This window comes from Nicotiana tomentosiformis, chromosome 12 (assembly GCF_000390325.3).
Source record: "Nicotiana tomentosiformis chromosome 12, ASM39032v3, whole genome shotgun sequence".
NCBI lineage: Eukaryota > Viridiplantae > Streptophyta > Magnoliopsida > Solanales > Solanaceae > Nicotiana > Nicotiana tomentosiformis.
Window position 1 is genome coordinate 110,615,981 of NC_090823.1, and position 21,829 is coordinate 110,637,809.

General features: G+C 37.9%; 3 protein-coding genes across 3 annotated transcripts; 2 read left to right on the plus strand and 1 right to left on the minus strand.

Moving 5' to 3' along the window:
* The first annotated feature begins 7,090 nt into the window (after positions 1-7,090).
* LOC138903215 (uncharacterized) lies at positions 7,091-7,912 on the plus strand. Its single transcript, XM_070191147.1, has one exon. The coding sequence runs from the start codon at positions 7,091-7,093 to the stop codon at positions 7,910-7,912; it is 822 nt and encodes a 273-aa protein (XP_070047248.1).
* Positions 7,913-12,444: 4,532 nt separating this feature from the next.
* LOC104117185 (B-type cell cycle switch protein ccs52A-like) lies at positions 12,445-19,305 on the plus strand. The gene is made up of 10 exons (XM_009628196.4): positions 12,445-13,119; positions 13,738-13,860; positions 13,978-14,082; positions 14,892-15,071; positions 15,170-15,232; positions 15,344-15,538; positions 18,176-18,277; positions 18,395-18,457; positions 18,576-18,644; positions 18,754-19,305. The coding sequence occupies exons 1-10, from the start codon at positions 12,616-12,618 to the stop codon at positions 18,805-18,807; spliced, it is 1,458 nt and encodes a 485-aa protein (XP_009626491.1). The 5' UTR covers positions 12,445-12,615; the 3' UTR covers positions 18,808-19,305.
* A 158-nt stretch (positions 19,306-19,463) lies between these two features.
* On the minus strand, positions 19,464-21,388 carry LOC104117176 (protein STAY-GREEN homolog, chloroplastic-like). The gene is made up of 4 exons (XM_009628189.4): positions 21,038-21,388; positions 20,768-20,941; positions 20,187-20,354; positions 19,464-20,061 (listed from the first exon to the last, which is right to left on the minus strand). The coding sequence occupies exons 1-4, from the start codon at positions 21,149-21,151 to the stop codon at positions 19,738-19,740; spliced, it is 780 nt and encodes a 259-aa protein (XP_009626484.1). The 5' UTR covers positions 21,152-21,388; the 3' UTR covers positions 19,464-19,737.
* Between the last annotated feature and the right edge of the window lie 441 nt (positions 21,389-21,829).

A 21,829-nucleotide genomic window follows, 5' to 3' on the forward strand; every position in this document is an offset into this window, starting at 1 on the left:
TTATCATCATAAATATCAACAAATAGAATATTTTAAAAATCACAACTTTAGGTTCATTGGTAATGAAGACATTAAACATAATGAATTTCTTTCTAAGAAATGGAGCAAAATGATTGGCAATCGAAGCACAAGTTAAAATCATAAACGAGTAACACATCATTTATTCTTGAAACACTTTTTCCCAAAAGGAAAATACATAATTTCAACTCATGAATACATAAGAGCTCAAAACACGTTGGAAATACTTATAAGCATATATATATATTCTAAGTCAATTTGGAACAATTGAATCAAACTCATTTCTTGACCTTTATCACATCACTTCATTTCATTGGCACCATTGGCCCCAAGTATAATTTTCATTATCGGAACGGTGGCCACACATTACATCTTCAACCCACTTCTTTCACTTTCAAGCATCCTTATAGATTATCAACAACAAGGTATTTCAAATCAAGACTTTAGGTACACATATAAGCAATTGGAGTTTTAGACGCATGGGGTATTCTTTCCAAGTTAAGCATAATGGACTTTCATTTGAAACACGGCTCAAAGCCATAACATTTTAATACACATATCATTCTTGAACACATTCCCGAAGGATAACATAATATGATAGGAATATTCAGAACATATTTTGAATACATAATTCTCGACACTTGCTTACTCGGTGCAATCGAATTTATTGAGAACAACTCGGAACATGGGAATAAGGAACTTGAGCCAATCATACTTGCAACTTACGGGAACATCATGGAATTCATTTCTAAAAGAGTAGTTTAGCCAACATACCTCAAATTCATCCCTTAATGATACTACAATGATCCACTACACTAAGAAACTTCAATCCACAATAACAACATCCAATGGGACCAATATTAGTAACAAATTCCATAGTTTAGGCCATTTAGGCACTTTATTAAACACCTAGTAGGCATGAATCTCTACATCTCTTAACCATAGAATTAGTTCATCCAACTATTACCATTTACCAATAATTTATCCCACCATCATTCTTAAATAATTCATAACTTCCAACATCATATACATGACCATCCATCCACACCCAACCAACAAAATTCCATCAAATAATCACTTTTCAATCTCTACAATAGTTATGTATTTAAATTGGGAACTTATGGCTTCCAATCATCATATCATAAGTTCCAATACTTAATTCATACTCATATTCCCATAATATATCCATACATGTACATCTAAGAGTGTAGGATTACCTTTTGGAATAAATTTTGCAAAACCCTCCTTTGAGTTCTTGAAGATCTATGTATTTTATGGAGGATTGAGATAGTTTTAGGGTGGAATTGATGGAATAAAATACCACATTAGTAGGGATTACTCACCTTGAAGATGGGGGAAGTTGGAGGTCTTGAGTGAGTGGAGGAAAACCCCAAATTTTGGCTAAGAGGAATGGGGAAAAATGAACCCCGAAATTGTATCTATAGGCCCAGATTTTTGGGTTTCGAATGCTACTCCGGATGCTATGGCAGCACTTCACTGCCAGCCCTTCTTTCGGACGCGGCCCTGGATGCTTCACATCCGTAGTTCACTCCCCTGCCAGCCTTTGGGAATTTGGTCATAACTTCTTGTATAAATGTCCAAATAACGAACGGTTTGAAGCGTTACAAACTAAACTCGAAGATATTTCATTTGATAGGCTGTCCATCACATAACTCCATATATATATATATATAAGGACAAGAATATCTCTCTCTCTCTCTCTCTCTCTCTCTCTCTCTATATATATATATATATATATATATATATATATTCTTGTCCAAAATTAGGTCTTGTACCGAAACTTTCTAGAAATATCCAAATAAAATTTCGGGCATACGCCCGAGTTAAAAATCACCATCCGGACCTAACAGAACTATCAAAACTTCATTCTGAGGTCAAATACTAAAAAGTCAAACTTGGTCAACCCTTTTTCATTTAAGCTTCCAACATGAAATTCATTCTTCCGAACTAATCCCGAAACACCTAAAAATCAATACTGACGATTCACACACGTCATAATACATCATATGAAGCTATTCAAGACTTTAAATATTTAAAAGGAGCGTAAATATTCAAAATGATAAGTCGGGTCGTTACAGCCTCACCATCACCTTGTCCATCCTTTGCATTAATAACCTGCATTCACAAATCAGAGGATCGTAAGTTGTGTTGCTTGTGAGTGAAATTTTTATTACTTTAGCCAAATCTGTATTTATGTCTAGTGGAATCCAGCCATTATGTTCTGCTAGTTGCATGCCCTTTAGCAGTGATTTTAGTTCTGCCATGGTGTTGGTGGTATGTGGTATATTTTCCATATACTCCATAATCCAATCCCCACTATGATTCCTGAATACTCTCCCAATTCCCCCAATGCCTAGGTTGCCCTTGGCAGCCCCATCCGTGTTGAGTTTATTGTGGCCCCTCCTGGGGGGTCCCATTTTGTGCCAACATATAGTACTATGTTTCTTTGGAAATGGTTTTATTAGCATTGATGTTATCTCTTTTATTATTGAAAAGGTTATGGTTTCTCACTAGCCAGATGTGCCAAAAACAAAAAGGAATGATGTTCTCCTATGGGATGATATTGTTGAAGGAGAGCTTTTTCAGCTTATTCCATGTTAATGGCCATAGTTGAGCTAAGAATATGGGATTCAATTCCTGACTTTCAGTAGATCCCTTGGCTATTATTTCACGCCATAAGTGGGTTACATTGTGGAATTCAAAGAAGATGTGGTCACTACTTTCAAGACTTGCTGAGCAAAAACAACATTGAGGGTTGCAATTAACCCAAATTCTGTGCAGGAAAGCTCTAGTGGGCAGCCTATCTTGGGCAAGTAGCTATATAAAGTTTTTGATTTTGTTAGGGACTTTTATCTTCCATATCTAAGTGAAGTTGCCTTCCTTTTCTTTCCACAAAATCTAATTATTGCTGCTAAGGAAGGTATAGCTGATTTGGTGGTGAAAGGCCCACTTGGAGTCAATCCCCATATTAGCTTGTCTTCCTTGGCAGAGTTGGTAGTGATGAAAGTTGATTTGATCTGGTTAGTAATGTTCTTAGGGATGTCTATAGAGATGGAAGAGAGATCCCAGTTCCCAGAATTATAGACAGTATCCACTTTGGCAGCCATGTCATTAGGGGTTAGAGGGCCCTCAATCATGTCCCTAATTGCTGGTTGGTTTGGGATTCATACATCCTTCATGAAGCTCACCCTATTTCTTTTGTGGACGACCCATCTACTAGCCTTATTGCATGTATCCCGGCCCTTGAGGATACATTGCCAGATTGGGAATTTTGGCTTCTTGGGGGTATGGTTCCAGTTACAGTGCTTAGAGATCAGGACTCTAGCCCATAAGCTGGAGATGTTATGGTAGATCCTCCAAGCCAGCCCAACATCTGATGCTTTATTTTTAAGCCCAACTTTATTTAAACCCAACCCTCCATAGGACTTCTACCTGGTGACTTTGTCCCAGCTAACCATGTGCATTTTTTTCTTGTTTGGAGTTGTGCCCTAGATAAAATTCCTCTAGATTCTATGAATTTGTTTGGTAGTCTTAGTGGGCAATTTGATGTATTGCATAATATGGCTTGGGATACTACTGAGAGAGGACTTGGCAAGGATGATCCTTCCAGTCATATTTAGATAATTGTTTTCCAGCCAGCCAGTTTGGATTGCATATTATCTATTATGAATTGGAAGTTAGTACTAGTGGGTCTCTTATGGAAAATAGGGAATCCTAGGTATTTCCTAAAGGATGTTATAGCTTGGATTGTCGGGGCATTTGTGAGGCATTCAATTGTGTCTTGCCTTGTGTTAGAGGAGAAAAGAACCCTGGACTTGGTGAGATTGATTTTTTGGCCAGAATCCTCATTGAATACCTGCAGGATAAAGTAGATTATGGTGCAGTTCCTAATGTTTGCTTTTGCAAAAGAGGGTTCGGTCATCAGCAAAGAAGAGATGAGAACTTTTTGTGCCAGACCTACTGATAGGGAGCCATTGTTTGTCCTGGACAGCTTTATCAATTGACCTAGAGAGCCTCTCCATACACAGAATGAACAGGTAAGGGGAGATTGGGTCCCCTTGTCTGATTCCCCTAGAGGGCTTGAAGGTATCTGGTTTGCCCTCATTCACTAGAATGGAGATGTTTGATGAGCTAATGTAGGATATTATTAACTTAGTTAGCCCAGGAGGGAAGTTGAAGGCATGTAGTGTGTCCCTAATGTAGGACCACTCCAGCCTGTCAAAATCTTTCTCTAAGTCAATTTTGAGAATCATATGAGCCTGGTTCCCTTTCATTTTCCCAAAATGAGTGATGTATTCTTGGACAATGATGGCATTATCAGATGCCCTTCTATTGGATAGGAAACTAGCCTGGCTAAGGCCAATTATAACCTTCACTGTGGAGGCTAGCAGTTGAATAGAAATCTACACCTTTAGTTATGATATGTAGTGATTGTTAATGTTTGCATAGACATGACGCTAATAAGATTCTTTTTTTTTTGATAAAAATTACTAAGATTTATTGGTTTGAATTACGTTCTGTTTAAAAAAACCTAAACCCATACTGCGACAAGAGCTCTGGCGATCAAGCGATTGCGACGACTCACACACGAAGCTCTCGCGAGCTTTTAATGGCTTCTCCGGCCACTATCCAGTCTCCTCCTGAGATTGGTCAGTCATCCCTTCCATCCCCACATCCCCAAACAACAACTACCAACCCTAATCCAATCCAGAACTATGCGGAATTATTACAATAAGCGACATTAACTGTCCTCATGCAGTCGCAGCCCATCGTAACCCTAAAACCGATCGAGTATCTTCATGGGGAAGCAGTTGTGAGATGGAATAAACAAGAGGTTCGTCAATTTATTGCTCAACGAGGATTGCATTTTGCAGTACTGGGTAAATTCTCATATGGTAAGCCTGTTATTCAAGAACTACGTAAAGTTGTCCCTATACAATACGAATTAAAAGGACAGTGTCCAGTTGGTTTAATTAAGGACAGCCATGTATTAATTAAGCTTTCATTGATGGAGGATTATATACATTTGTTATCAAAGCCAGATTTTTACTTGAAGATTCAAGGTAATATGTGGCAGATGAGATGTACCAAATGGAATCCATGGTGGAAACTTGATGAGGAGACACCTGTAGCTATAGCCTGGATTTCATTTTAAGATTTACATCCAAACTTCTTTGGTAAGGAGTTTGTGTTCTCATTGGCAAGGGCAGTAGGCAGGCCATTACATATGGATTTGGCTACTCATAATGGTACTCGACCAAGTTGTGCCAAGGTGAAGGTGCAAGATTAGGTATGATTACATGCCTAAATATTGTAAAACATACAAGAAACAAGATCACAAAGAAGCTGAATGTTGGATGATTAATCCGAAGTTGAGGCAGTTTGAGGAGCAAAGCAATGACAAAGGGAAAGAAAAGGAGATTGTTGGCACAACAGCTGCTTCAACCAAGGTGCTTTCAAGTGGTAAAGTCTTGGCTAAACCAATTCCAAATCATGTTAGGCAGGAATGGATGTAAGCAAGGAGAAACAAGTACCAACATGATAATACAGGTCATATTATTGACAATACAAAGGAGAAGGAGAATGGCAATGTCAAGGGGAAGAATAAGGCTGAGGCAGTATCAACTAAAATAAATTTTATGCACTGGAAGTTGAGGAAAGTAATCCACCAACATTGAGGATTACTGATGGTAAGTGAGATAATAATAACAATGCTCAACAGAAGAAACAAAAAGGAGATGAAGGTAGGAAGGTTCAGGAGAAAGAGCAGGTGAAAAATAAGGAAAATCCCAGTGCCACTCCTAATGATACTGGGAATACCTCAGCGGCTAAGGAAGGAACTTCTAATCCTAGTAATACAAGGATTAGGGTTGAGGAGCATGGTATGGAAAATCCAGTAGGTACAAAAAGCCTTAATCCTACTGGTAATGGGATTTAGAATGCAGCTATAAAGGAGAGTACAGTTGACTGGGTACAAAGAAGGTTTGGTACTCCTAAGGAGGTGCTCAATGTCTCATTAAATCATTCCTGCCATGAAGTGCCTTCACAAATATTTCTTGAATCACCTAAGTCAACTGGGGCAACTAGAGGTGATAGATCATTATGGAGTGATGAAGTGCAAGAATTAGAAGATAATTCAGAGGTCAATATAAGTATAGAAGTCGATGATCAAGGGGGAAATACATAGCAGAAGCAGGCAGCTAATGTAGACATCTTGTCTACAATAAACCCTAATCCCCAGGAAATTAGGGTTGAGGATTCTGAGGAGAAAAGTGAGCAGCAACCTACGCAACTAACTGGAGCTGATATAGGAACACAAGAAGATCTTATAAACACTGAAGGATCAATCATAACTTCTACAGGGAGGAAGGATCTCAGTGGAACAGTAAACCCTAGAAAAACTGTTCAGGTTTTGGAGAATTCTAGGGTTGATCTGGTGGAGAACTTGGGAAAGGAAAAGTTTGGCAATGTTAATGTCTTAGAGGATACAGTGAGGGCAAACCAAAAAATAGTTGATGGCAAGACCTTTGATCTTAATGGAACAGTAAATTCTGGGAAATCTGCTACAGTGAACCCTAATCTGGGCAATGTTTATAAACTAAAGTTCAGAATGATGCAGGAGGCAGTATGAGATCTGGAGCAGAATGCTACGGTCGATGAGGAGCAGGCTATTATTACATAGAACCCTGAAGCACTAGAGCCAGTGCCAATGGCTTGTGCTTCAGCCACTGATCAGATTATGCAGCTGTATCTCAATGTACATTTGAAGTCACCATTGCATACACTACATAATACAGTCACATTTGGAGGAAGGGGATGATGAATCAACTGCTGGCAATTTTAGATAAGTGGCAAGGGAGGCTGATTTATCACCTAGAACTAGTGCAAAGGGAGGTGAGAAGACAAAGAAGCAGACTCAAAATAAGGAACCTCTTCAACCTGTAAGAATCATGCCCAGGAGGGCAGCCTCACAAACTAAATGATGATCAAGAGGTTGATTTGGAACATTAGGTCTGTGAATACACAGTAGGCCTTTCCTAGGGTGATCAACATGCAAAAGGAGCATAATTTCTTTGTCATTGCACTAATGGAACCATTCCAGAAGGCAGATCATATACAAAGGTATAAGAGAAGATTGAATATGGAGACTGCTTTTTTCAAATTTGAATGGGAAGATATGATTTTTTTTTATACTGTGGTAGAATGGGAGTTAGTGATGGAAACTACACAACAGGTAACTGTAAAGGTGCTTCATCATGAGTTAGGGCAACATATTATGATGACATTTGTGTATGCAAAGTGCTCTTCATTAGAGAGGCTGGAATTATGGGATAACTTATACTACATTGCAAGTGATATGGAGCTACCTTGGCTAGTAGGAGGGGACTTTAATGTGGTATTACATGAAGATGAAAATATAGGTGGATTGCCAGTGCATCTCCCGGAATATGAGGATTTTGCATTTTGTGTAAACTCTTGTGGTTTATTTGATCAAGGCTGCAAAGGCAGTCCATTTACATGGTGGAATGGGAGGCCTAATGCTGAGTGTATATTCAAAAGACTGGACAGGATCTTTGTGAATTTTCCATTTCAGAACATGATGCCAACAATTGAAGTGGGACACTTAATCAGAACTAGATCAGATCATGCACCATTACTCATGACATATGGTGAGCAGGTTACAAACTTGGTCAAGCTATTCAAATTCTTAAACTTTTGGACAAAACATGCTACATTTATGGATGTGGTGAGACAGAATTGGAATGTTGATTTTATTGGAGATCCTTTTCTAATGTTTAAGCACAAACTCAAGAAGGTGAAGATAGCACTATCTAAATGGAGTAGGGATACTTTTGGTGATATCTTCAAATAGTTAGCAATACTGGAGGATATTGTTAGGGTGAAGGAGATGTTATTTGAGGAGGAGCCTACAATTGAGAATAGGATTGTCCTTCTGAAAGCTAAACTAGAATTGAAGAAATACCTGAGTATAGAGGAATAATACTGGAAGCAAAAAGCTAGAATGACATGGTTTGCTGAGGGTGATAGGAACACTAGTTTCTTTCAAAACCATGCCAATGGCAAGAGGAAGAAGTTACAATTGAAAAAAATTCAGAATGGAGATGGGGCATGGCTAGAAGATCAAGAGTAGATGGATAATGCTTCAGTTGAATTCTATCAAAGACAATTCACAAAAGAGGGAGATCCTACTGATTTTCTTATGTTGGACAATGTCCGAGCTATTATTTCCATCGAGCAGAATTTGGAGCTATGTAGGTTTCCAACATTAGAAGAGGCCAAGGCTGCAGTTTTTGAGCTAAGTGGAGATAGTGCCAGTGGTCCTGATGGATTTACTGGTCTATTTTATCAATCATGTTGGGAGGTGATCTGCTATGATATCCACAACATGGTTCTACATTTCTATGAAGGTGCAACTTTGCCAAAATCTATTACTCACACTAATTTGGTGCTACTGCCAAAGAAGCCAAGAGTTCAGACATTCTCAGACTTAAGACCTATAAGTTTGAGTAATTTTATTAACAAGGTGTTTTCTAGAGTTCTTCATGACAGATTGGAAAAGTTTCTGCCTAGTTACATCTCTCCTAACCAATCTTGCTTTGTGAAAGGGAGGAGTATCTTTGAAAACATCCTACTTACATAGGAAATTGTCACTGACATAAGAATGAGAGGCAAACCTGCTAATATGGTGATCAAGCTTGATATGGCAAAGGCATATGATAGGGTGTCCTGGAAGTATTTGATGCATGTGCTAAGAAGAATGGGGTTTGCAAAACACTTTATCACTATGGTTTGGAACCTACTCTCTAATAATTGGTATTCGATTTTGGTTAATGGACAATCCTCGGGTTTTTTCAAGTTTACAAGAGGAGTGAAGCAAGGAGATCTACTGTCTCCTGCCTTATTCATTCTATCAGCTGAAGTGCTATCTAGGTCTTTGAACAAATTGTTTGAAGACAAGTCCTTTGTTGGATTTGGCATGGCTAAATAGTCCGATCCTTTGAACCATTTGGCCTATGCTGATGATACAATAATCTTTGCCTCAACCCATCCTACCTCATTGAGTAAGATCATGGCAGTGTTAGGAGGTTATAAGCAGGTTTCAGGACAGTTGATCAACAAATCCAAGAGTTCTTATTACATGCATGCCAATGTTGCACATGCATTATTTCAAGCAGTTGGGGATACAACAGGTTTTACAAGAGGGCATTTTCCGTTCACATACTTAGGGTGCCCTATATTTTACACTAGAAGAAGGAAGGAGTATTATGATGATCCTATAAAAAATGTGAAAGCTAAGCTACATGCTTGAAAAGGTAAACTGCTATCATTTGGAGGAAAGGCAACTCTCATAACTAGTGTTCTTCAAAGCATGGCAATGCATCTTCTGTCAGTTCTTGATCCTCTTGATAAAATACTGGAGCACTTGCATAAAATATTTGCAAGATTTTTTTGGAGCACCAAGGAAGAAGGTAGGAGTAGGCATTGGTCATCTTGGCAGAACCTATGCCTTCCTAAAGAAGAATGGGGCTTAGGTTTTAGACCTTTACATGATGTATCAAAAGCTCTATTTGTTAAGCTTTGGTGGAGCATTAGGACTACCAAATCATTGTGGTCCAACTTTATATGGAACAAATATTATAAAAAGGAGTTTCCTACTGTTGTGCAATTTAGAGGGGGCTCTCATGTGTTGAGGCAGATGTTGAATTCTAGGGAAGAAGTAGAACATGAGATCATGTGAGAGATGAAGAGTGGAACAACTAGTATTTGGCATGAAAACTGGACAGGACTAGGTGCACTCTATCATGAACTGCCTCCTGATTTTCCAATAGATGAAGAATTACATGAGGTGTTAGAACTGAGACATTTAGGAGTATGGAATGAGCAACTGATTGATCAAACTTTTCCTGAAGACATTGCTGACCATATCAAACATAATGTCCACTATGATGGTAGTGGGAAATACTGGGACAGACCATGTTGGATGCCAACTCCATTAGGTAAGTTCTCTGCTTGGCAAATTCTGAGGCATAAAGCTAATCATAATCAGGAATTCAAACAAATATGGACTAAAGGTTTACCTTTCAAGATATCTTTCTTCTTGTGGAGGTTATGGAGGCACAAATTGGCTATTGATGATTTATGGAGAAGGAAAGGGTATATAGTCATGTCCAGATGTTGGTGTTGTCAACATCCTCAGGAGAAAATAATAGATCACATATTCTTAACTAGTCCTACTGCATCAAAGGTATGGAAACTGCTTATGGGAGCTGCAGGGATTAATGTATCGTTAGTGCAAGTGAAGTAAGTGATAAGGAATTGGTGGAATGCAAAATGTTGCCCAAAGTTAAAACCATTATTTCAGGCAGCTCCAGCCATCATTACATGGGAGTTATGGAAAAAGAGGAACACGGGCAAGAATGGGGGAACTGTCTCTACTAATAGAGTCATTCATGAAGTCAACAAGACATTGCATTACTTGGCAAGGGTTAGATATCCATGGTTATCTCATATACCTTTGTTTGTGGCCAGATATGATCCAATTCTTTGAAACTTATAAACCAATATTGATCACTAGGAGAGTTACTTGACAACTCCCATATCAAGGATGGTACAAGTGTAACACTGATGGAGCTTCAAAAGAAAATCCTGGGCCTAGTTCACTTGGCTTTTGTGAGAAAAATGATGTTGGAGATCTAGTGTATACAAGGGCAGTGGACTTAGGAGTGACCACAAATATTGTAGCTGAGGCAAAAGCAATCCTGCAAGGTTTGGAGTACTGTGTGGAGCATGATCTTCATCCACTCATATTGGAGACTGACTATTTGGTGCTAAAGAAGGTTGTTGAAGGGGAATGGGATCCACCTTGGTCTACAGTACCATATGTGCAGGAGATTAAAGAGATGAGGGATCACTTTAATGTGATCTTTCAACATGTGTTCGGAGAAAGCAACTCAGTTGCAGATTTTATAGCTAACATTATTTATTTTTTTTTGCAGTACAATTCAATTTCAATTCTTTTCTGAACTGCCTAGTGCAGGGAAGAGACTGATCAATCTTGACAAATCACAAACTCCTAATCTTAGGGTTAGGATTGTCAAAATAAGAGCTCCAGATTGATGATGATTCAAGGTTTGTTATTCCAGTTGCCTGCTTGTCGCTTTGTTAAGTTTAGAGTCTATACACTGTTAGAGTATTTTCTAGTGGTATTAGCATGTTATCATGCTCATTCTGGAGGTGCTCTAATGGTGTATGAAGGTTCATATACAAGAAGGCAGTGGATAGTTCACTCTATAAGGTTCCTGGAGAATATAATGTCTGATTATGTGTCTCGGTATATCCTTTGCATTGAGGTTAATGTGTGTATATATATACTAGAACAATGGTTGGCTAAATTCAAAAGTTGGGATCCAATGTTATCAACATGAGTAGTGTTGATTTATGTGTATATGTGCAATGCTAAGACATTAGCCAGTGGTATTGGTATGACTTCATGCCCAATCTAGAGATGTAATGGCAATGTACATAGCTATTTTGAAATGTTGTCTTGGTCGATATGTATAGCCTACGGCTGGCAGGTACTACTGCATCACACAGGTAGCTACTGGAGCAGTATGTATATTGGTTACAACACACCAATTCTGCAAGGTTTCATGAAGGATCAAAGTTGGTATTTATTGTTACTGAAAGGTGTAAGATCTCATATTGGTAGGCTTTGTAATGTCATGGCATTATTCAGTGGTACTGACATGTATACATGTCCAATCTGGAGGTGTCATGGCAGTGCAAGCATGTGCTCTATTTTGTAGGAGATAACACCTATCACTTTCTTTCTTTGGTTAATCTCATTCTGTATAGGTTGCTTTCGGCTTGGACTACAGTCATCATATGCAGGGATACCTACATTGTTCATGGTTTTGGAAATCTATATGGATACTTGGTCACTCCCAATTGGTGGTGTTGCTTGGAGATTTACATTTGTCTTGTCCTTTGGAACGCAAAACTTGACGCCTGGGTGCTATATTAAGGTTTTGCACTTGCTGGCGGATACGCATACCTACCTATGTGGGGAGTTGGCTATGGCACTATTTGTAATACTTAGCATTTCATATTTTATTACCTTTAGCCCTAGTTTAGCATATTTGAAATTTGGTAGGACAATTTGTAAATATTGTATCTTTGTTTCCGTTTGTTATATATATATTAGCCACTCGGCAGCCTATATATTTGCTAAAAAAAAATATTACGTTCTGTTTAGGTAAAAATAGGAGTTGTAAGTAACTTTCCTAGTTAAAAGGAAATCACACGTTTTCCTACGTTGTACGAATTGGTTCCCAATCCAATTAGGAAAGAAAGTATATATAGAACGGTGCTTCCTAGTTTAATAAAATGGACCCCACATATATAAATTTCCCGCAAAACTCAAGTACTGTTACTATTTCTCCCGGGAAAATTTAACGAAAAACCAACAAATTTTATTCCCGTGAGAAATATTATTCTCCACCTGCAATTCCCCTCTTCTTCTTCCTCCTAGGGTTTGTTTCAGAAATCTCCTCTATGGAAAACCCCAGCTCAGGTTCCATACACTCTAATCAATCACCTCCTAATCCAAATCTTAATCCCAAAACTCCTAATAATAATCATCTAATCCCGGGTTTCAACTCGTATCATCCTTCCCCTTCTCGTACTATTTACAGCGACCGTTTTATTCCCAGCAGATCTTCTTCTAATTTTGCTCTTTTTGACTTGCCACTTTCGTCCCCGAATTCTAACTCTACAGATGATTCTAGCAAAGCATATACTTCTCTTTTGCGTAATGCGTTGTTCGGGCCTGATTCTGGACCTGTATTGCCTCCTGTAACACCGGAGAAAAATATTGGTTTAAATGGGAGGAATTTGCAGAGTATTAGACCCAATCGCAATATTTTTCGGTATAAAAGTGAGACCCGTCAATCTTTGCATACTTTGTCTCCTTTTGGGCTTGATGATCAGCTGCTACCTGGTGTTAGTGGTCCTAGCCCTGTTAAGGCCCCCCGCAAAGTTCCAAGATCACCTTATAAGGTAACACTTCTTGAGTCTATCTGCTAGCTCTGTACCATTTTACGTGACCCTATTTTCTATTTGGAAATAATTTAACTTAAACTTCCTATTTATCCTTAACGAAAAGCTTTTGTAACCACACAAATGTTATAGCATGTTTAAGAATGACAAGTTTCAATAGTCTTATAGCCAAGAAAATGTGGCATGTTTAAGACCACAAGTGTCAAAAAGTCTTTTCTTTCTTTTTTAAAATATCTGCCCAATTAAATAGGTTTACTGTAATTGAACGGAGGGAGTACTATTAAGGATTTTCGTTCCGAGGAATAGCAAAGTGGTTGAGGTAAAGGAGTAACAATCTAGAGATCTTAAGTTCGATTTTCAGCTAGAACACTTAGTGTGAGCTCATTGCGCTGGTGGGCAAGTTTACTTGGCACCTCAACTTGTGACTTGTAGAGTAGGAATGACACTTATTATATGTTAGTTCCCTTAGCAGCTTCCCAAATCACCACCCTATTCCTCTTTTTTTTTTTTTTTTTTTTTGGTTCTTGACTATAACGTTGTTATTTTTTTGCTGCGTGGTGAATATGTTATTACCAGATGAGAACGCTTATGTAGGTGTGGTTGTATGGTTGTTGCTAGGTATTAGATGCGCCTGCGTTGCAAGATGATTTTTATCTAAACCTTGTGGACTGGTCTTCGCATAATGTATTAGCTGTGGGACTGGGGAGCTGTGTATATCTGTGGCATGCATCTAGTAGCAAGGTGAGTCGTTTGGCTTCATTTTCTTTCCTTTCATGGAGATGTTAACGTACTCTTGCTCGATCAATGCATCTATCTGGCTGATAAACATAACTTAATTCTGTCGATTGCAATATGCAGGTAGTGAAGTTGTGCGACTTGGGAAATGATGATAATGTCAGTTCAGTTGGGTGGGCACAGCGGGGTACACATCTTGCTGTTGGAACAAGTAATGGCAAAATTCAGGTCTGGAATGCTAAATTGGTTATCTTACTTAATATTTTTATATGAAAGAAAACTGTTAACAGGAGCCAATCACAGATTCTAAATTTTAAATTTTTTTCTGCTTATTAGATCCAGAGTATAATAATCCTTGAGTCAGAAACATAGGCTTTCTCGAAAGGAAACTGCATGTCCTAGCACTGGTGGTATTTGTATATATATAAAGTGCTTTAATCACACTAAGCTGCATATTTATCTCGATGTTCTCTACATATGTTTATTCTGTAAGCCAATTTTGTTCTATGAAATTAAGTAGCATAAAACTTGAAAAACTTGCTGCGGCTGTTGTCTCTGCAGTATTTGGAATTTGCATATAAAGGAAAAAGATTTCAATATAAGCTTCATGAAGTTGTCATATTGTGTTTATAATGAACAAAGTTAAGTTACAAAGGAACTTTACTATTCAACGTAAATTCCATGGGAACACTTATTTGAAAGCTTGGGCTGGTTACGCAGTTGTTTTTCCCTATTTTTCTGAAGCAAGAAATAGCATGAGGCTTAAAGCAGAAAGCACACAATGTTTACTTTTCACCTTTGTCCTCTGAATTCGGGCATCCTAAAGCTAACATTGGCTCGCTTGCTGTAATAACTTAGATCTTTGTTCTCCTTTATTCATGCGCAATTTATTGCATGAAACTTAAATTTCTCTTTTAAGTGCATGAAAATTTTATTTCTAGGTCTAATCTAATCTATTGGATGAAAAACATAGGATTGTTTTGCAGTACCTTCTTTGTTTACATGGTTAACGGGTGTTTGAATCTCATGTGGCGTAGTTATGGGATGCCTCTTGCAGTAAGAGGATAAGAACAATGGAGGGACATCGACTAAGAGTCGGTGCGCTAGCTTGGAGCTCATCCCTATTGTCTTCAGGAAGCCGGGACAAGAGTATTCTTCAGCGTGATATACGAGCTCAAGAAGATTACGTCAGTAAGCTAAGTGGTCACAGGTCAGAGGTTAGGCTTCCTTCTTGCTTCTCATTTTATAAACTCATTTTTAGCAGATTTTCTGTTTTACTTTTTCTTGCATCTTAATAGAAACTACTTCTTTTCAGGTTTGTGGGCTCAAATGGTCTTGTGATAACCGTGAATTAGCTTCTGGTGGAAATGATAACAGAGTATGTTGTTAATTTCCAGAATCAAGTTCTTCTGATCATGATACTCGCTAGATGATATTTTGCTATCTTTAGGCTCTTATTTCAGTATCTCACTTAAATCTTGATGACCAGCTTTTAGTGTGGAACAACCATTCAACACAACCTATGTTAAAATACTGCGAGCATACGGCTGCTGTGAAAGCGATTGCATGGTCCCCTCATCTTCATGGGCTTCTAGCTTCTGGTGGTGGCACAGCGGATCGATGCATTCGATTCTGGAATACAACCACTAATACACACCTCAGCTGCATAGACACTGGCAGTCAGGTATTTTCCTATTATTACATATATTTAAGACCTCTTTTATATTTGATATTTCTGCCTATCTTAGATAAATCTTACCAACTTTTTCTTTCTTTCAAAAGATAGTACTTGCGTTATCTAAATTACGTGATCAGAAGAACAATCTTGCTTTTCAATTGTTACCATCTCAAAAAAAGAACAATCTTTCTTTTCAACTCACTTTCTGATCATTCCATGGCGTTTAGAATAGAAAAAGGTTTGGTTTAGCTTCATTTAAGTTTGTGTTCGTCAAGTTTACCATATTCCATGGATAGGATAATTCTGGCTTTTTAAGAATTTGTGGACCTTTAAATCTTACACGTGCGGGCATACAAACATACATCGGGTCAGCTTTTGTGCACTTCAACTAGTTCATCGGGCAACCTGTTCACACCCGGTGCAGATTGCCAAGGTAATCCTGCTCACCAAGGTTAGAGCCGGCGTGCTCACCCCAAGTGTTGCAGTTGGGATTAGAGCTGTTGTTACTACTACGCCTTATCCAGTAGGCCATCCCCTTCTGAACCATCTCCAAGCACATTTTACACCATTCAAGAGCAGGATCTTCCTTTCAAATTGAAACAGTACTGGGGACCTCACTCTGTCATTTCTAATATTTGTATGAGGATGATAGTTAACATTAGGGATGTTGCTCTTACTACACCTTACCCTGCATATTCAGTCCTCCTTTTTCGTAAGAGAGTAGTGTCCTCAAGTTTATTTCTTAAAACATTGTTATTGGAGTTATCAAACCATCTTGACCTTCTTTTTAACCCCCACCACCCATCCTCTTCCCATCTCTTTCTTAATCTCAAATATCTTTCTCTATGGCCTTCACTACGTATCTTTATTTATTTGTGCACAAGGCAAAATGCACTAATATTGTACTATTGATAGTATAGGCCCTCTGCAGGTATAAACTTTAAAGAAAAACATCAGAATTGCATAAACATTTACCATCAAGAACCTGAGGCGTTTTCAACTAAGTTGCTCGGACTTTTCACTTTGGGTGCCGCACCTGTGTTGACCTGACATGGGTGTGGGATCTGTACCGGCTCTTGTCAACCAATTTTGGGTACTTTGACCAAAATCGACGGAGAAATTCGGAAAGATACAATGATTTTTGAAATCAAAACAAAAGCTAGGGTGAAATTGAAGAAAATGGAATACCTTGTATATATAAATTTCTATGTCAGGCCTTTTTCTTTTTATCTCATTCTCGGATTCTTCTCTTGATCAATATTTTCTCCTTATCGGAATACCTTGTAAGTTTTCCACATAATATTTTATAATAACATATTTTTGTAACTCTATTTTTAGATATTTGAATTATTTTTAGGCGAATCCCTGCACCCTTATCCGTACCCCCGAATCTTAAAATTTAGATTATGAAGGATCTGACCTCTAGAGTTGCACTCGTATCACTCATAACCCGAGTCCGAGCAACTTAGGTTTTCAAAGCCCTGGGAGACAATATCAACAGTGTTTTTCAAGTTACGCACCTATTCTATTAATTGTGTTGAAGTTCCTAAACAGCTAAAGAATTAGAAGAGTTCCCGCCGTAGCTGAAACTGCAGAAATCTTTGAATATGACTGAGAGAAGGGAGGGTAAAAGAAAAGGGGAGCTGGAGAGAGATTTGGATCATTCTCATTGTGAAGGAGGTCCTTGAAAGTAATTCACTTCACAAGGTAGGAGAGGAACCAAGGAAAGTGATGCGAGACATAAATGAAACTAATCAAAAGATTCGCAAGCTTACTACATTCTGTGTAAGTTTTTTGGATTTTTTTAAAAAAGCCTTTTCAGACAAATTCTAAGCATCTAGGAATTGCTGTAAGAGCAAATAACACTGCAAAAGTGGTTTCATCCACAAAACATGAGGAATTAAAAGTAAGACTTGCCCCGTTTGTATAACAGAATATGAGGAATTAAAAGTAAGACTTACCCCCATTTGTATAACAAAATATGAGGAATTAAAAGTAAGACTTCCCCCATTAGTATACCTTGGGCTGGGAATTCGGGCTAGGCGTGCCCATGGTTTATGCTATCTAGACAAGTTATGCCATTGTAGGTGCTTCATCAGGGAAGAGCTAGCTCGAAAGGCACAGAGGGCAGTGGAGCCCCATCATCCAGATTTTTAGACCTACAATCCCGGGAATTGGCACAGTAGGAAGTAGAGCCCAATCGTCCAGATTTTAGACCTATAACCCTGGGAAATACAAGTATCTCAATAGCTTGGGAATATACCCTAAAGGAGCTCATGAAAAAAAAAATCATTGAAATATTTATGTTTGAACCAGTTCTCTCTCTCTCTCTCTCTCTCTCTCTCTCTCTCTCTCTCTCTCTCTCTCTCTCTCTCTCTCTCTCTCTCTCTCTCAGACACCCCCCGCCCCAACAGACACACACACACACTCACATACTGAGTCGGGATATATGTGTGTGTACACACTACAGGATAGTGCAAGATACTTTTATCTGTAAGCATGTGAGGGAGGTTAGAAAACTGTCCAACAATCCCTGCTCAACCCCCTCCCTCCCGGGTCTCTCTGGACTTTCAGATTTACAAATTACAAGTGCCACCAAGTGTTGTTTACTCAGATATACTAACTCATTCAATACTGTGGCAGGTCTGCAATCTTGTATGGTCGAAGAACGTAGATGAACTAGTCAGCACTCATGGTTACTCACAAAACCAAATAATACTCTGGAGGTATCCTACAATGTCCAAGGTATTTCACCTAAGTTTTCAGAATGTGACGCTGCAGTAAAAATTATATGGACAAACATTTATTTGTTAGACATCGTCTTGTACTAGTTTAATCATATGCTTTTTTCAATTAATGCAGATAGCTACTCTGACGGGCCATACATATAGAGTCTTATATCTTGCCATCTCTCCAGATGGACAGGTAGCTGAGCAAAACTAGTTAATTTTGTCTATGTATTTCTTTCTACTTGTCGCCTAGTGCAGCAGCAGCTTCATTCTCTCTACTCTGATGTTTTTAACTGCTATTAACATCTTTGCAGGCGATTGTGACTGGAGCAGGAGACGAAACACTTCGATTCTGGAATGTCTTCCCTTCTCCTAAATCTCAGGTAAAGCATATGTAAAAGGATAGTAACCTTCTATATTACAGGGTACCTTCATTTAGACTTTCAAAAGAATCCAAGGACATCTAACATGTGAATGTAATTGGCCATACAGAACACCGAGACTGAAATTGGGGCATCTTCTCTCGGTAGAACGAAAATCAGGTGACTGCAATGTAATTATTTTTGGGCACTCGTTAAAGTTGTTTCATCGTGAAGCACAAGCAGCGAAGAGGTGCGAGCTGATCTGTTCGATGAGAGATACTTGTAACGGGAAAGAGTTACAGGAAGATGTATGACTTAATGTGCAACTTATAGGATGATGATCTCTATCATCTTTCAAAAATATGTATAGTGATTAATCTGTTAATAGATCAGAGTGTACAGTTGGAGATGTTATTTAATTCTCATTAACATCCTTGGGGCGTTCTGTAATATAGGAGAGAGAGGGAGCGTGTTCTTTTGAGGGGACATCCAATTTTTCGCGAACTTGTGATCTTGTTTGTACATAAAGTTGTCTTTTACTGTTTTTCTGCGTTCCAATTCATGAAAGCAGATCTTATATGCTCACTTACAATTTGATTGTACACGAGTAATTGAACAAGCTACTGTACTCGTGTAACTTCTCAGGTTCAGGTGTAAAGAAGTTCGATCTATTTCTTTTTCACCTTTTGTTTCCTACTGCTGTCTGCCTCAGTAACTTATGCATCAATATTAGTTTATACCAACATAGATTTGGGCTGCCCTTATTTAGTTATTTTAGACATTGAAAGGATAAAGCTTGAAAGAGATTGAAAGGAAATGAAACTAAAGCAAATAAGCAAATGAAAAACATGAAAACCAAGTCAATGAAACGTGGGATGGCTGCAACGCTAGGATACAATCCAAGTCCATGACTACTATGCATCAACATCTTTATACTCATGCTTTGTTTTAGTGGTAAGGGCGCAACACATACACCGAATGCCTATTTTTCTCCGGTTTTTAAAAAAAGGTACCACCATCTTCAAAACGAAATGCATATTTTTAAATAATTTACATTAGAATAAAGAATTACTCCTATTATCTTTTTACAGTCCTACAAGGACAGTAAATTACTTCAATCTTGTAAAGTTTGTAAACCAGTTTGTGAAGATGAAGAGGACCAGGAAATCAAACTCATTGAGGGGAAGCAACATGTGCAAGATTGTTGACAAGGTTGTGGTAAATCCAAGTTGCAATTGGTGGTTGTAGTAGCTATACTAGCCATTTGGGTCTTACCCAATTCACTAGAAGGTGAGGATGCTTCTTTGAGTTGGCCCCAGCAATCCACTTTGTTGAATTCTGGAATGTTTGAGTGAAAATAAACCCAAACCAAAGCTTCTTGCAACTCTGGGTAATTCTTTAGCAAATTCTCATCTCCATGAACAAATGCTTTTATAACCTGCAGGTGCATATGCCAAATAATATTAGGTCAAAAGACTGCTTTAAATAAAATCATTTTCTGGTGTTTGAATTTTTTCTGAGGAAAAGAAAAATGACTTCTGAGGGTTAAAAACATATATATACCACGGGGAGTTCCTTGCAGAAGATATAATATCTGAGGGTAGCAACAAAGTCTAACAAGAAATGGCCTCCACTAATGTGACAATGAACATGAAGTGACATCTTCCCTTTAACTTTCTTCCATTCTGCAACCACTTCATCCCTCTGCAATCTATTATACCACCCTTGTAACTGCACATCAAAGTTCCAAATATTTCTTAGAGTAATTTCTCACACCAATTTCAATTGAAATACAAATAAGGAAAATTAACCCTCATGAGGAATATAATTGATTTAAGTACTTCCAAAATCTTATGTCGGGCCAAGCCAACACGTCAAAGTAAAGTCATGGGAGGGCAGTGTGTACACAGACCTTACCCCTATCTTTAAGAGTTAAAGAGGTTGTTTCCGGTACACACTCGGCTCAGGAAGACAAATTTGCAGTAAAACTAATATTCCAATAAAAACAATATTGTAGAAACTGAATCTTTCCCTTTTTTCCTCTGTTGTGCCTAAAAGTTGAGTAGCTATAGACTGAAAGGGAATTATATTTTCTAATTTAGTTATGCTAATACATGAATATGAAGCAGGATCAGAGAAATTACCTGAGAGTTATTAATGGTTTGAGAAATGGCAAGAGTGAGTTTTGAAGTAATATCACTATGTGTAAGTGTGTAAGTTCTTGGAAGATTTCCAGGATGTTTTTTCTCATCAACACCTAAGAATAGAACCTTCAGCTTTGATGCTTCAAAAATAGAAGGTCCAAATAACCTTGCCACCTGAAATCATCAATCACATATATCAATAATTAAACAATGCAGAATGTCCAAATTTGAAAGGCAAAAGAGGGAATTAAGAAAGAAGATGAATATTACAGGAACTATAGATTGGCTCTTTTTGGACAGTCTTCTAGTTTTGTATACAAAAAGAGAGCTTTCTTTTTGAGCGTTGAGATTTGATGGAAGTAAAGAAATGGTCAAAGTGCTCATTTCTCTGAGACTCTTATTAGAATCTGATATGTTATGAAGCTGAAGCTATATCTGAAGATCACAACTAAAGGAGGATGGATTAAACTACAACTACTACTTCTTTAAGCTGCAAATTCTTAAGGCAAATCCCAAATTTTGAAGATAAGTACTGAATATTTTATAGTAGTATGATCAGGTAGGCGTAGGGAAAAGTTAGAACAGGAATTTGCCTTTTTTGGATTGGTTTTGGTTTCTTACTTGCGTAGTCGCTTTTGCTTTAAGGTTTTATAGACTTCATTCAAAGATTAGTATTCATACGTGTATCTTTGAGAAAGACATTAAAAAAACGACGAAAGAGGCAAAGAAAAATGGGGGGATACGTGTTTAAATTCATATTTACATATAAATTAAAGCGACCAAATTAGAGTGAGGATACATATATATCATTTAGTAATAAAGGTTTAAATGTAAATGCTTATAAATTAATTATGAATGTAAGTAAATTTTGTATAATTATTCTATTTTCACAAGCAATGCTCCTCTTCTTAATGGTATCCTTAGTATTTTCGGCATCGACCAAGCTATAAACTTGAGTTTTTCCAAATCGGTGCAAGAAACCTCCTCCTTCTATTCAAGTGTGAGAGAAAAAAAAACATTCATATTTTATATTCTGAATTTAACGAAGGTAAATTATCCATC